The sequence below is a fragment of the Cibotium barometz genome, chromosome 50 (assembly GCF_041138505.1).
Source record: "Cibotium barometz isolate CiBa-2024 chromosome 50, ASM4113850v1, whole genome shotgun sequence".
Lineage (NCBI taxonomy): Eukaryota > Viridiplantae > Streptophyta > Polypodiopsida > Cyatheales > Cibotiaceae > Cibotium > Cibotium barometz.
Window position 1 is genome coordinate 33,335,627 of NC_141095.1, and position 16,054 is coordinate 33,351,680.

The window sequence follows — 16,054 nt, forward strand, 5'->3', positions numbered from 1 at the left end:
GTGTAGATCTATCTTTATTCCCTTTGAAGTACATGTATTCTAGTTTCCTCCTTCATCTTAGCTTTTAGCATGTGAATTGGTAGTTCTATTGAAGGTTTATAGTTAGCTACCAGCCAGAATCTTCTGTAAATGTTGTACACCACCTAGGTGTTCATGCTCAGAGATATCTCTATTCTTCTTTTATGCCATCAGCTTTAAATTCCACTTCTCCTCCTACAATCGATAAGGCTTCTCTTACCATTTGAGGAGTCAGCTGGATTATTTTGGGTTGCCCATCCATTCCTATTACCACACATTTTCCTTGTACATCCATAGATTGCAGCATTTCCCATACTATTTGGAGATCTAATCCCCATGAAGGCAAGCTAAAGTAACCATACATGTTTGCTCTCTTGAACAGGGTTACCATGTATAAGGATCCCGGCTATGAAAACCAAAGTAAGATATGGTTGGCACATAATACATTAGAGCCTTCTTGATTGTAAAAGAATCCTCATAGAAGTTTTGAATATGAAGCCCGCATCACAATTTTTTCCACCTAGGCCTTTTCCACATAGTTCTCATAATATAATTGATAAGGCATAAGGATTTTCAGATCACTTAGAGCTTTAGAACTCTGTTCTGCCATGGCTTCTTGCCTTATGTGTTGTCCCACAGGCTTCCTAAGAAACTTTTTTCTAAATATAGGAATTTTAGAAAACATTTGCAAGAGTTTGGCTACACAAGAGCTACATGCAATTGCTAGGTGTATGCCAAGCACCTATGAGAGTGTGGGATGAGCATAGATGCTCTATAGAGCACTGTACATGTTTCCTAATTATCTTTTGCATGAGATGTTCCCGATGATGAAAGCTTTCAAAGAGAGAGTGTAGAGGCAGAGAACCTACCTGTTTGGCACGTTCAAACACCGTAGGAGACACAGAAGAGAGAGCACCTAGGTGCTAAAGCTTCTTCTCACCACAAAAAAACAATCATAAACCCTCTATAAGTGAGTTTTCAACCTTATAACCTCTCTTATGCAAATTGTTTTTTTTCTCTTGGACCAAAATCATTTTTCAAAAAGTATGCCAAAATTGGAGTTTGTGCTGCTCCTCAGATTGGTTGCATGATTTGAAGCACTTTTGCCTTTTGGATGAACTGTAAACAAAGCTATTGATAGACCCCAGCCCAAAATCATTCTTCATAAATGAAAATCATTTTTCAAATTTGTTTTTGTCGGAATTGAAATCTGATTTGCTTTTGCACTTAGCATATGATTACTAACAACTTTTCTTTCTACCAAAACCAGATGGCCCATATGCCAAAATCATTTTTCAAAAAATACTTCTAAATTAAGAATTGGACTTGCTCCTCAGCCTAATTGTATGTTGTAGATTATTTTTTCATTCTCTCGGATCTGCAACTAAGTTGCCGGTATTTATATAGCCCAAAATGATTTTTCAGGATGCCAAAATCATTTTTCAAATTTTGTGTCTTTTCTCACTACTTGGCTTGCTCCTACTGCTCCGACCTTCATTGCGATTGGCATTACTTGTCCGATTTTTACCCAAATTTGAGCGTTCCTCATTATGTCAAATTTTTGATACCAAATTGGGTTAAAATATTTTATTTTACTCCCTTTTTCATGCGCTGGCTTCGAAACAACCCCATTTGGTGCTAAAATAGTCCTACACATGCAAAAATTGACTGGTTTTTCACCGTTTTTTGAAGAATTTCTTATTATTTCAAGAACTTTCCAGAAAATTTGACTATTTTCGACGTTTGACCACTATGTTTGACGTTTGAGGTGTGACCAACTCTAGAAGCTTGCTTCTCTTCCCCCCTTCTGATTTGATTACAAATGGAGAATCTAGCAGCTTGGTAGTTCCTAACGTAGGCTTACGACAGTGCTGTATGTAAGTCATTTTTGAAGCTTTTCAAAAGGTTCCCAAAAGAACTTGGATTCTCTCTCCCCTTCATATTTTGAATGGTCAGTAAAGAAATAGTATGGTTTTGAGACCACTCCCCCCCTTCCTTCTCTAAGTTGTAGCTCAAAACTACTGACATTCTTGCGCCTTCCATGCTACTTTGCCCTAGGTGTGGTTATTCATGTGCTCAAGGTGTCTAATAAGAGTGTGTAATAGAAGTATCCTAAATGGGGACACTCTGTATGCATGAACATCCAATGCAAGATAAAGATATGCACTAAGGGTCTTAAGACAGTAGCGATAGTAGCTCAGAGTCAGAACAATGACTAAGTAGTTGCCTACCTTGTGTCAAGTGACTTTTTTTTGGAGAGGAAACGTCACTCAGCACTAAAAATAATGTCCTTACTCCTCTTCTTCACCCTCAATTAGGTAGACTTAGACTTCAACGGTTTTGGTCACTACTTCCTGCATGAGCGACACGATGATAAATATGCTTAACTCATCCTGCTTGAGTGTAATACCCACCAACTTAGAGCCTTGAGAGTTAAGGATCCACCTCCATCAGAACCTTTATTCATTCCGTATCTTTTACATGCCTTTTTCTTCTACCACTATACCATGGGGTTAGTGGGTTAGTGTCACCTTTTGCAAACTTGAATAACAACATCTCAATCATGAACCCCAACATTGTCACTTTTTGTTAGAAGTACCCAATAGCTTCCAAAGGATTCTTCTTTCCAATTTACTGAACCTTTTGTCCAACCATCGAGCCAAGACTCGCAGATGACAAACCTCAAAAGAGTTTGCACTGCGTAGCCCTACTCCTGAGGTAGATGAACGGATATACGAAGGATGTAAAGCCTAGTAACATGTGCTTCTCACATGCTAAAATAAAAGCCGCCGCATGCCCTCCCCCCCAAAAAAAAAAACTAAACCTAAACTTTTATTTCAAAAGGACCCTTGCAGATCCTTGAAGAAAAATTAAGTAGGAAAGTCTACCTAAGCATGCCTGCTTAACAGTCTTCTCAAAGAAGAAGCATTACATTAAGCATTACTTTATAATGGCTCGAAAAGTACAAATGCAAATGCATTGTTCTAGGCTAATTATGATAAGCCTCTTTTTCAACACTGCAAATTCCAACTTTGATGTCCTCCATTCACTCTCTAAAATGCACCCTTAGTCTCCCAAATGCAAACATGCAGCCAAAAGAGTAGACCAACACAGTACAACCCAATCCCTTGTTCTTTTCAGATAGTGGACATACAAGAAGTCAATCTTCTCAAGAAGCAAAAAATCTTGATAGAAAAAACAATCATAATTACGAAATTGCCATGTACAAAAGTTTTAGAGTTTATTGTGACACCATGATCCACACATAAAGATGCATTTATGAGTGAATTCTACAGGAAGTTTAGGTATCACCTCAAGAAGACGCATTTTTATTGCTGTTGAACAAATATAATATGCCATGGAAATTACCAACATAAATTTTCCTTGAGAACCAAATAAAAAAACCTCTGTAAGTACCAAATCTTTCACACCCACACAGCATGTTGGCTCCATCTATTTAAAAATTTCCTCAAGACCCATACGTTTTTCTGTTTGGACAGGTAAAAATGCACGTTAATCCCATCTATTTAACCACAAGTTCACACATGGTATAAGGGGGGAAACTTGAGCCTTCTCTCAAAAACATCATTATCATCACACTTCTTTGTCGAGCTAATCTTATCTACAGAAAACTTTAGCCAGGGCCCGAAATTCGACCAGCCCCACCACAACTTCTACACAGCCGCCGCTGGTGAAACCCAACTTATGATTCATGACATCCCAAAAATTGCATGTTGCAAAAGCAAGAACCCAACTTCTCCGAAGGCAACATGATCCTAATTGCAAGTTTTTATCATGAAAATTTTACAATAATATTCGACAAGGGTAAGTTGAGATACCCCTAAGTAACCCTGGAATCAAACCCAAAAGGGCTTTCATTAATATATATATCTAAGAGCTCATATTTGACTAATAGCAAGTGAAGAAGCATGTTACAAACCACCAGCTACTATACCATAGACAGATCTACTTTACAAGACTGTGGCATTGTTAGCCAAGGACCATAATGCACAAAGAACTCATTTTTTCAATAATGACACCTAAAAATCTACAACAAAGACTACAATGAATGCAAGGCAACTATGTGTATGTGTATGTGTATGCTATGTTTACATCGTGAGTTAGTCCCACCACTTCTACTTTAGAGTGCGCTCTTCATCTGCCTCATCCTCTTCATCTTCATCTACATCAATTTCTCCGTCCTTATCATTCTCTGCATCTTCATCTTCTTAACAATTTTACTTCCTACACCACTTGAGTGTTCATGGCGATAACTGTTACTATAGTTTGGTACTGAATTGTGTGTGAATATGTAGAGAATATGCTAAGATAAGGTTTCTGCATGGTCTCCGAGGCATGCTAAGCTTGGCATTTTCTACATTATCTTCATGATTTCATGATGACTTCGGCTGCTCTGCTGGAGCCTGTCTATTACACTTATTACACTTCTGTTGAGCACACGTGTGCCTTGGCTATCTACAACATTTCGAGGAAATGTTGTTATCCTAATTAGCATTATCACAAGTACTTCTGCCTAGAGCTCCTACGACTTCGGAACCTAGCTTGCTTACATTCATCTACTAACCACTTACCCATGAGAAACGAGCATTTTAATTGTTCTCCTATGGTAGCTTGCAGTTGGATTTGTTAATTAGATATTTCATCAGATATGCTAGATGCACTGATGGCTTGCTTGATGCGATCATGGGATCCACCAGCTCATCACATTCATCCACATCCATTCATTCATTCACATTCACATCTATCCACATCCATCCATTCATTCTGAAAAGATGCAGGGGAGAAGAGAGCTTGAGCTCTTGCAAGCACACACACACACTCACAAAACCCTAAAAGAGAACACACAAGGTGAGAGGCTGAAAATCTTCTTCTTCACACAACACTCAACACACCATATACAAAGATAAGAGTACACAACTATGAAAGGGTACTCAACCAAATACATACTAGGGTTCTCTACAGTGTGAACCACCCAACTAAATGAGCTGGCGCTATAACTATGCCAGTGTCTAGAATGGCTGTCACACAGCCTGTCACACAGGCTGTCACACAGGCTGTCATCTCACTGGCCGCATATCACCCATGATCTCACCAACCATGCCAGTGGTGTAAGTGTGGGGCCTATCCCCCAGGCGGGTCATCAGTGTCCACCGCCTCACTAGATGAGCTCGATATCTCAACACTCCCCCTCGAGCTCAACTCCATCTCATATACACCAAGCGAAGCCCTGAATCTGCAGAGCTTCTTGGTACCCAATGCTTTGGTAAAGATGTCAGCGACCTGATCCTGTGTGCTGACATAAACAAGGTCAACGTCTCCTGCCGAAACCTTCTCTCTGACAAAATGGTAGTGGACCTCTATATGCTTCATGCGAGCATGAAAAACTAGGTTCCTGGCCAATTGTATACTGCTAATGTTGTCACAGAAAATGACAACTTGTATATCCCCTGATAGACCCAAATCTGCAAGTAGCTTTCTCAACCAAGCTACCTCACATGCTGCCATAGCAGCACCTCTGTACTCGGCCTCTGTACTGGATAGAGCAACCATAGGCTACTTCTTGCTGCTCCAAGTCACAGCAGCACTCCCCAAAGAAAACATGAAGCCACTAGTAGATCTTCTATATATCGCCCTTCCTGCAGTTCCAAAAACAGAGTTCTTGCAAACGCCTGCGAACTGAAAAACGGAGGTCCAGACGTGCCCAAAATGCGTTTTCAGTCCAAAAATGTTCGTCCAACAAACAATATAGTTACCCCGTAGCTTTTGCCCCATGAAGAAAGCTCCTCAATCGGAGTTCGTTTGCCGATGCTTCTCGAAGAGCTTCCGATAAGGGTGTGGTAGCCAATACAAAGGGGGAAGAGTAACTGAAGCTCTTACCCTCGTACCAATTCCTATGCTTCTCTTGCTTGCCACTTAGCCCTTAGTATGAACCACGCTCTGATACCATGAAAAGATATAAAAAGATATAGAGGAGAAAGAGAGCTTGAGCTCTTGCAAGAACCCTCGTACCAATTCCTATGCTTCTCTTGCTTGCCACTTAGCCCTTAGTATGAACCACGCTCTGATACCATGAAAAGATATAGAGGAGAAAGAGAGCTTGAGCTCTTGCAAGCACGCACACTAACACAAACCCTAGAAGAGAACACACAAGGTGAGAGGCTGAAAATTTCTTCTTCTTCTTCACTCAACAAAAGAGGTCTACAAAGAAGATAAAGTGACTAATACACATAATAGAGTATATACAAGTAGTCCATAATTTGAACACGCTAAGAAGAGTGGGTAGAGGTTGTGCAGGCACTGTGTATGCTGCAAAGAGGTCTCAAAGTTTCCATTGGGTGTATGTATGCAAAGTAAGGTCACTAGTTGTGATAGTTTGGGTGTAGTTTAGTACCGCTGCTCTATAGAGAATACAACAGTTTGTGCAGGTCAAGAAAGAGTGGGTAAATTTGTGTTGCACAAAAGATGTCAAATGATGGAATAAACCAGATTGTTGCAGAGAAGCTTGACAAGAATAACTTCCATGGAGGGTTAGATTGACAAATTTCCTGATGGGAAAAGGTTACGGGGACTACATTTTGAAGGTTAACATGAGGAGGCACTGGAGATATCGGCGGAGATTAATCCAACTGCTACTACAGATATAAAAGAGTTCAAGGAGTGGAGTCAAGGAGCCAGGAAAGTCATGTATTGGATTTCTATCAGCATACAAGACACAATGATTGGGCATATACAAGATGCCAAGTCACCTAATAAGGAGCCATGGGAAACCTTGGTGAAGCTGTCATGAATCCAACACCAAGGCAGGAAAGATTCATTGAAGAATGAGCTTCATATTGTGGAGAACAAGAATATGTCTATGAATGATTATGCTTTGAAGATCAAGGGCATTGTGGAATCCCTTGCATCAATTGGTGTTTCTATGGATGATGATGATAAGAAGGTGGAAGTGTGTCTACATGGTCTCGGGCCACAATACAAGGTGTTCAAGACGTCTATTCAAACTCACGAGAACATTCCCAACTTCACAGATCTGGTGTCAATGTTGATCATCGAGGAGAAGAACTTGGGTGAAGATCAATAGTCTTCACAAAACAAAAATAGTTCAGAGTAGCAGGCCTTCTACACAAGTTTCGGTAGGGGATGAAGTAGAGGTCATGGACGTGGCCAAGGTGGTGGCCGAATAGGTAATCAGAATTATGGTCAGTAGCAGCAGTCTCAGGATTCACAACAACAACATACAGGTGGAAGAGGCCAGTTTTAGAGGAAAGGGGATTCAAAGAGGTCGTGGTGGTAATTGGCATTGCTTGGTAGGGACAATCTTTGATCAAATGATCAATTCCACATTTAGTGTGGGTGAGCAGCACTGGTATGTCATTAGGCGTGGTCACCACTTGTTGTCGTTGGTGTGTATGATTCATATTCTTGTTTGGACACTCGGCTACTCAATGTGGCCCACCACAGCAGCAATAGCATTATAAAGGTCCTCTTCTCATATTTGAGTTTATTTCCTTGCCTTCTTGCCAGTAAACTTCTCCTTTGGTGTTACATCATGTATGGCTGCAGTAGGAGTCCTGTTCATGATATAAACTGCTGTAGACATAGCCTCAGGCCAATAGCTATGTGGCATATTCTTCTCAGCCATGAATGCTCGTGCAATCTCTGTAATGTGTCTGTTTTTTTGCTTAGTAACTCCATTGTATCTAGGCTAGATGGGCTAAAATCCTACAAGAGTTTAATTTTCAAATCACATATAGAAAAGGGGGATTTAATGTCATGGTGGTAGTCGAGCACCCATGATAAATTAGTTAAGTTTTACTCAAGAAGAAAGTGAGTTGCTAACTCACTTAAAAGGAAAATGTACTAATGACCCTAGCTATCAAGTAGTTTGGAATTCCTTGATTTAAAAAAATAACTCTCAAATAGAGAGTAAAGAAAATGAAGCTACTAGTGATAAAAATATATCACTTAAAAAAGATAGTGGTTCAAAGGAATCACTTAAAGAAGGGTCAATTAAGTGAAAAAGATTGTTGAAAAATTTTTCCATCGATAATGGGTACTTGTTATATAAAGGTCGCATTTATGTACCCAAAGAATAAAATATTCATGATAATATTTTACTAGAATGTCATGACAATCCAAGTGGGGGGCACCCGAGAGTTTCTAAGTCCTATGCACTTGTTAAAAGATAGTTTTATTGGGTAGGTTTAAAGAAGGACATCAAGAATTATGTTATAAAGTTCCCAAAGTGCCAAGTCAATAAAGTTGAGTGCCTAAAAGTAGGTGGAATATTACAATCACTATAAATACATGAGGGTAAGTGGGAAAGTATTTCTATGGATTTCATAGTAGTGGGACTACCCCGAACAACTAGAGGGCATGATTAAGTGTGGGTAGTAGTGTATAGGTTAACCAAGTTGGTACAATTTATACTAACTAAAAAGAAGTAAAAACGTTAGAATTGACTAGAGTGTTTATCCATCATCTATACAGATTGTATGGATTACCGACAGATATGATAAGCGACCAAGATACAAAGTTTACAAGACATTTTTGGAAATAAGTGCTCAAAAGTTGCACACCAAACTTAGTATGAGTACGTTTGAACATCCACAAAGTGATTGGACAGATAGAATGGGTTAGCCAAGTCTTAAAAGGTAGCATAATGATACACGAGGCTGTTTTTACTGTGGTAAGTGTGGGCATGTGCAAGCAGATTGCTATAAGAAGTAGAGTGACATGCAAAATGGAAAGGTGCAACGAAATAACTATGCATCCTCTAGCAGAAATAATAATGATAATGAGAGGTTGTTTGTTATGCAATATGTGGTTAATGCTGTGTCTGGAAATGATGTAGCAGCATGTAAAGATGACATGTAAAGATGATGGATGGTATGTTGATTCAGGTGCTTTGAACCAAGTTTTGACAAGTCATGGCGAGTGGTTCAAGGAAATGAAGAGTCTTAAAAGACCAAGTTTTGTTAAAACAGGGGAAGACACTACTCATCTGATTGCCCATGTTGGGGTTGTGCCATTGTCTATGCAGGATGGTAAGGTGAAATACCTTGTAGATGTACTTCATGTTACAAACATTACAAAGAATCTAGTTTCTATTGGCCAAATAATGGAGCAAGGTTTGTAGGTTCAGTTTAACCCTGATGGCTATTATGTAGAAGACTTTAAAGATAAGTGCAGGTTGGTTGAAAAAGGCCACAGAGTGGGTAGAATGTTTACATTGAATGTAAATATGCCTAAAGTGAGTGCTGCAATGTTTGCAAATGGTTCAGGAGGAGTTGTTACAGATATAAACATTTGGCATAAGAGAATTGGGCATGTAAATGTGCAAAGAATGAATTCTATGCAGACTAAAGAAATTGTGACAGGGATGCCTAAGTTTAAAGTTGAAGGTATGCAAAAAGTTTTTGAAGTATGTCAATTTGGAAAGCAAACAAAACATGTATTTCCACATGATAGAAATGTGAGCAGGAAGATGTTGTGCATTCAGATGTATGGGGTACTGCGAATACTATGTCTATGGGTGGCTGCAAGTACTACTATGTAACATTCATTGATGACCACAAAAGGAAAGTGTGGGTGTATTTCATGAAGAAGAAGAGTGAAGTGTTCACTCATTTTTAGAAAGCATGTGAAGTGCCTAAGGTTAGATGGAGGGGGAGAATACTTCTCCAATGAGTTCTCTGAGTCCTTGCAAAAGAATAGCATTCAGAGAAAATTTACATGTAGGTACACTCCGCAACAAAATGGGGTTGCTGAGTGGAAAAACAGGCACATTGCAAAGATAGCACGAGCATTGATGGCAAAGAATAATATACCGCATAGCTATTGGGCTGAGGCTTTGTCTATAACATTTTATATCATGAACACGACTCCTACTGCAGCCCTACATGATGTAATGCCAGAGGAGAGGTTTACTGGCAGGAAGCCTCATTTGTCTCACTTGAAAGTTTTTGGATGTATTGTATATGTGCATGTGCCAGATGAGTTACGTACCAAGCTGGATCCAAAGGTAAAAAAATGTGTGTTTATTGGGTATTCTCTCAAGCAAAAGGGATATAGATGTTATAACCTTGCTACATGTGAATTGAGAGTAAGCAAGGATGTTGTATTTGATGAGATGATGTGGTTGCACAGAATGCAAGTGGAAATGTGGTTGCATAGAATGCAAGTCAGCAATCACAGTCATTGAGTGGAAGTGGAAATGTGGTTGCACAGAATGCAAGTGGAAATGTGGTTGCATAGAATGCAAGTCAGCAATCACAGTCATTGAGTGGACTAGGAGAGTCCTCATCTAGTGGTTCTGTTGATAGGCCATGGAGTGGCAGGCTGCATCAGAATACCAGTCCTAAAAATGTATTTGGTACATCACATAAAGGCAAAGAGAAAGTGGTTGAGCCCCTTGGTATGTTTGATATTGTTGCAGGGCATTCTCTTGTTGATGGAGGTGGCTCGGAGATGAGCCTTGATGAGGAGCTTGGGATTCCAACAATGAGAATACCTAGTGTGAAGAAGGCTATGGAAGCCATGAATGCAAAGTTACGAAGATCTGGAAGAGTCAAAAATCTTGTGAAGAGGTTGACTTATGATGGTTATGTTGCACATCACTATGCGTACATGAAAAATGTTGTGCATGTTGTAGAACCCACATGTTTTGATGATGAGGCTATTGGAAATGTGTGTTGGGCAAAAGCTATGGATGAGGAGATGGATGCATTGTATGTAAATATGAGACTTGGGAGTTGGTGCCATTGCCTGAAGGCAAAAAAGCTATTGGCTGTAATAAGTGGGTGTATAAGGTGAAACATAATAGTGATGGTAGCATAAGCAATTACAAGGCTAGATTGGTAGCCAAAGGATATGCGCAGACACATGGGATTGGTAGCCAAAGGATATGCGCAGACACATGGGATTGATTATGAGGATACATTTCTCCCAGTTGCAAGGATGGTGACTATGAGAGTTGTGATTATGGTGGCTATAGCTAAAGGCTGGTTTTTACATCAGATGGATGTAAAAAATGCATTCTTGCATAGTGACTTTCAAGAAGAGGTGTATATGGATCAGCCACCAAGTTTTGAGGATACAGGTTTTTACATCAGATGGATGTAAAAAATGCATTCTTGCATAGTGACTTTCAAGAAGAGGTGTATATGGATCAGCCACCAAGTTTTGAGGATACAGGTCATCCAGAATATGTATGTAAGCTTCGTAAGGTCTTGTATGGGCTGAAACAAGCTCCACAAGCATGGCATGAAAGGGGTGCGTCAATACAATGAGCGTAAACCAATGAGCGTTGCGAGCAAGGGTATTTTATGAGCAACAATTCCGAGATAATAATAAAACCTTATTTCCCTATGAAATACAATACCTCCTGAAAGAGGAGCCACAAGAATATGCTTTAACTGGTTGGCTGCTTGGAGTTGTTTAATAACAATAAAGAAGAATGCAAAATGGCATGTCATGACATAGAACTGGAATGCAACAAGGTTAGTTTGTTAAAGATTGTCCAAAGCATCATTTTAAATATTCTTAGATACATGGGATCTCACATATACACCTTACTCACACATATAGGTAGACTTATGCATAAAGCTTGCATATATCCAAACTCAAGAAGTGCTCCTTCATGAGAAGATAAAAGCTGAGTTTTACTATGAATGATAAGGAGGGTTTGAATTTAAGAAGAAGACATCATCTATCAATAATTAAGGTCATATGTATTTAAGACAATAAGAAAGTGTAAGGTGGCACAAACAAGAAGCTTCAAAAAGAGGGTAGTCCAATTTGTGAGTCTACGTAAAGGTCCATGAATGTGATATTAAATCATCTAAGTTGCCAACAAGAAGGTTCATTGTTCTTTAGTTCAAGTGAGAACCAAATTCATGCGATGTGCACGATTTCAGGGTTCTAACATCTCTAGCCTCAAACATACTCATGTATCTTATGAAGCTACAGAAAAACATTAATCATCAAGCTACAAAAAGTACCAACAAAACAAGAGAATGGCTTGTGAATCCTTTATGACATAGACCTGCAATCCACCTAATACAAGAGTCAAGTAATACATCATCTATCAAGCTCAAAAAATGAAGCTATGAGTCTGTGTGGGGGGACAGGAAAGCATGAATCCACATAATCCAAAAATAGCGCTATGCAAAAGACTACTTCTCATTTGCTTCATCATCAAGAAAAATACACCTTCTCCTACGTTTCTCCCGTCCCAATGATCGATCATCCACAGTGGTGCTTGTCATGTGTATTGCCATTGCCTCTGCATAACATGGTAACTCACTTTAAACTTCCATGACAACATCAAAGAAAAAGAGAAAAGAAAAATGTAATAGAAAGACATGCATGTTTTACTTACTAGTCGGATGGTGCATCATACACTTCATAATCACCAGAGGATGTGTCACTTTCTCCAAGGTCTGCCACCTTTTTTGTGCCATAGATCTCCTCTATATATGGTGAAAGGTAATCCTTGCATATCTCCTCATCATTATCAATGACCAAGCAACCACGACCGGTGTGCATAGATGCCTTTAATATAGGCCCTGTCCCAGCCCCCAACTCCAATATTGTACCTGTTCGTGGGCAAAGAGCCTCAGTAAACATAAGCATATGAGAGGGACTCCTCTCTAGAATCCCTCGCCAACTACCACTTTTTCCACCACGTCGTGCTCTATTGCTTGAAGGTAAGTAATGACCAATAATCTCACAAGAGAGGTCCTGCTGCAAAATATTTCCCACCTACAAATTGAAATACACATAGTATTAAGTGATCACATTCAAAAGTAACCTCCAATCATTTAAATTCAATGCACTCCTAATAAGTACTGAAAGTGTCATTCAACCTTTAATGCACTCTCACTATTGAAAGGAGGATCCTTTCCCCTCTTGTGGAATGCCAAAGCATAAAATACATTCACCTATACAGGCAACAAAGAAAAAACAACACAATATTAGATGACAAATAGCAAGAATTAACATTCAAGTGAATAGACTTAAACCTTTTGCATATGTCCATGCTTTTGTAGCAGAGATAATGACTCAGAGCTCTCCATAATCCATCTGAAACCTAGCTCCAAGCCTGTACGCTTTGCAAAGCGCTCCACATAAACAAGAGAAGAACTCAAGCAAAACACTAAGACCCATCCCATATCATCCATAACACATGATGCCGCCAATAGAGAGAACTTCATGTGGTCATCTGTAAGGACATTCCATTGTGGAATACCTTGAAACCCATGAATAGGCAAACCTGCATATTAATCATGTATGTCAGCAAGTTCCTTTTACACAAACACCATCACAAAAAAGGAGTATACATTAAAAAAGTTTTACCAGTAGGAAGATCAATGAAAGTAAGGTCAACACTCCAACTACTGGGCTTGGAATTTCTCATCTTTGGAACGCACATAAAACTCCCTCATAAAAGCAAACCTGTCATTGAAGTTTCCGGATGCAAACTCTTTTCCAAGCCTTGGAATGATTTTTGACTCCATGCTTCTCCACGAACAAAAAGCTAGAAAGTGGAGCATACACCATAGCTCCCTTGGTACTTGTCTTGTGTGCTATAGGACTCTCCAAATTACGGGTGTCTATAGATAGTATGTCCAACAAAAAAACAAATTAATAAAATCCAGAAAACCATTAAAAATAAATATTTAAATACAATCCAGAAGAACCCAATGTTACCTTTTATTACATCTCCCTTTTTTTGAGAGGGACGCCCCTTGTTTTTTCCCAAAGCATGCATCTCTAGCTCTTCTCTCTCTTTGATAGATTTCAACTCTGCCTCCATTTTCTTCCTTTGCTCCTCTGACATCTCGCCTGATGACCCAGAATCAGATTTGCATTCTCCTTTTAAATGTTGAAGGTATCTCTCCTTCTCCTCCTCTAGGCACTCTCCTTTCTTCATGTCAATCCACCAAGGGCAATGCTTTCTCTCCCAATCCGTCAAGATAAAGACTCCATTAGGATCTTTACCTTCACGAAAGATGGAAGAGGTATACATACTATAGGTTGGAGGAGAAATCACAACCCAAGCCTTGCATATGTCAAGCAGACCATTGATTGTTTTCTTGGCTATTAGATGCATTAAAAACCTACAAAAGAGATATAATAAATCAACTAAAAAATAAACACGGTTCATAAGATTTCAAGAAACAATGCAAAAAGAGAATTACCTATAAACCAACCGTCTTGAGGAGTTTTTCAGATCCACATGCTTGGCCGACGGAGTTGCCACACTCATCTCTTTCTGGAGTTCATAAAACAGCACTCCTCTATAACGGTTTACAATATCTGCAAAGTAAAGTCTCTATGTGCACATCGGCAGGTAGCTCCACCTTATTCACCCCCTGAGTAGAATCTACCACTTGGTGTAGAAGCCGTGTGGCATCCTCCAATACCTGATCCATCCAAACCTCCTTTGCAAGCCAAGGAATGTAGTGGTGATCTCCAAGTGGCATACCATAGCTCTGTCGAAAGTTCTCATCTGCACCTAACATCTTTAACATTTTGAGCTTGAGATTTTGGGAACAAGCAGCACTAGAAATGGCATAAAGTTTCTCAATTGAGATCTTAAACTTCTCATCCTCAAAGGGCAGCTTCCATAATACATTGAACCACTCCTCTGAATTAGATGGATTTACCACCGAAAGATTCTGTGCCACCAACAGAAAAGAATTAGAAGAAGAAATGCTTGTGATGCCAAAGAAACAAAAGCAGAAGATACAAACCCGTGTCATCCTTCTATTATAGGATTTAACGACACTCCTCCTAGCTAGTGTCTCAGCCTTAATACGCTCATCCTTTGCCAAGCTTGAGGGAATCTTCTTAATTGCCAATTCTAAATCTGATTTCCATTTATTCTTCAAAAAATAACAGCCATTAAAAAAACACTTAATGACAAAGATAGCAAAGTAACATTCTTAACCACCTTTATTAAGTACTTACCCCATATACAATGGGTCCAAGAATAGCTTGAGTGAGAGGATACCAAACTCGCCTTCCAGATTGTGCCTCCCTAGACCTGGCCTTCTCCATTGACCTCTTATCTTCTTCCGTGAAGGAGTCAGTGAAATTAGATGGATCAAGAGAGCAAACCGTGCTTGTATGGAATAAGTAATCTTTGAGGTTTGTCTTTACAATAGCCTCTTCATTCATTCTTCATGAAATAAATAGAAACAACCATAAGAACTAATCAAAACAACCATAAATACAATGTTGAATATACAAAATGTGTAATACTCACATGTTTATTCTTTGAAGTGTAGCGATAAGCCTCATCTCATCTTGTTGATTAGGCACAATGAATTGCGCCATAACTCGAACATGTCTCTTCTTATCATTACGATACATCTCCTTGATGCTCTCAAGCCAAGAAGCGGTCCTGTGATTTCCCTCCCAAACATAAAACATCTTTCCACTTAACATAGACCACTCATCTTTAGATGCAATCTCCTCCTCAAACTCTTCATTGATAAGCTGCCAGTTTTTGTCCCATGTCTTCATGATATCTTCATTCACATCCTTTGTGCTGCCATCTGGTAGATTTATGGAGAGAACAAACATACCTTTCATCATCAAATATCCTTCCTCTTCAAAAACCTTCTTTAACAATGAGAGATCTTTTCGAAGCTCTCGCACCCTCTCGTTGACCAAGCATCTACACAAAGGGATCAATGGAGGCATGGAACCCTGATTAAGTGCCAAGCTGTCTATGAACTCAGACCCATGTGGCTTGATGATGGATTGTGGAATAAGATCATCCACATCTTTCTCATCCTTGTCACTAGAAGCATCAACCTGTTGTTGAATCGGTATGAAAGGCTCAGTTAGAACTTTGTCTCTAGCTTCTTTGCTAACTTCCTTTTGAATGTGACTCCCTTGACCACTCTCTGCCATTTCAATGTTCTTTTCACTGCCATCACTAGGTGGAGATTTTCGCTTTCTTCCCACATTCTTGGCCGTTGATGTCTTCCTTTTTCCAAGA

General features: G+C 39.5%; 1 protein-coding gene across 1 annotated transcript; it reads right to left on the reverse strand.

Moving 5' to 3' along the window:
- Window positions 1-13,500: 13,500 nt before the first annotated feature.
- On the reverse strand, window positions 13,501-15,753 carry LOC147610041 (uncharacterized). Its single transcript, XM_086787250.1, has 7 exons — window positions 15,314-15,753; window positions 15,251-15,258; window positions 15,016-15,116; window positions 14,799-14,930; window positions 14,411-14,723; window positions 13,753-14,010; window positions 13,501-13,655 (listed from the first exon to the last, which is right to left on the reverse strand). The coding sequence occupies exons 1-7, from the start codon at window positions 15,751-15,753 to the stop codon at window positions 13,501-13,503; spliced, it is 1,407 nt and encodes a 468-aa protein (XP_086643376.1).
- Window positions 15,754-16,054: the final 301 nt, after the last annotated feature.

What these genes read in the sequence shown, in the direction of transcription:
- LOC147610041 (XM_086787250.1), bottom strand. Translation starts at nt 15,753, where the DNA reads ATGCCTCCATTGATCCCTTTGTGTAGATGCTTGGTCAACGAGAGGGTG. An exon ending in TTGGACCCATTGTATATGGG is followed by an intron (nt 14,931 to 15,015) that starts GTAAGTACTTAA and finishes TATTTTTTGAAG; the next exon opens with AATAAATGGAAATCAGATTT. An exon ending in AGATTCTACTCAGGGGGTGA is followed by an intron (nt 14,011 to 14,410) that starts ATAAGGTGGAGC and finishes TTATCTTGACGG; the next exon opens with ATTGGGAGAGAAAGCATTGC.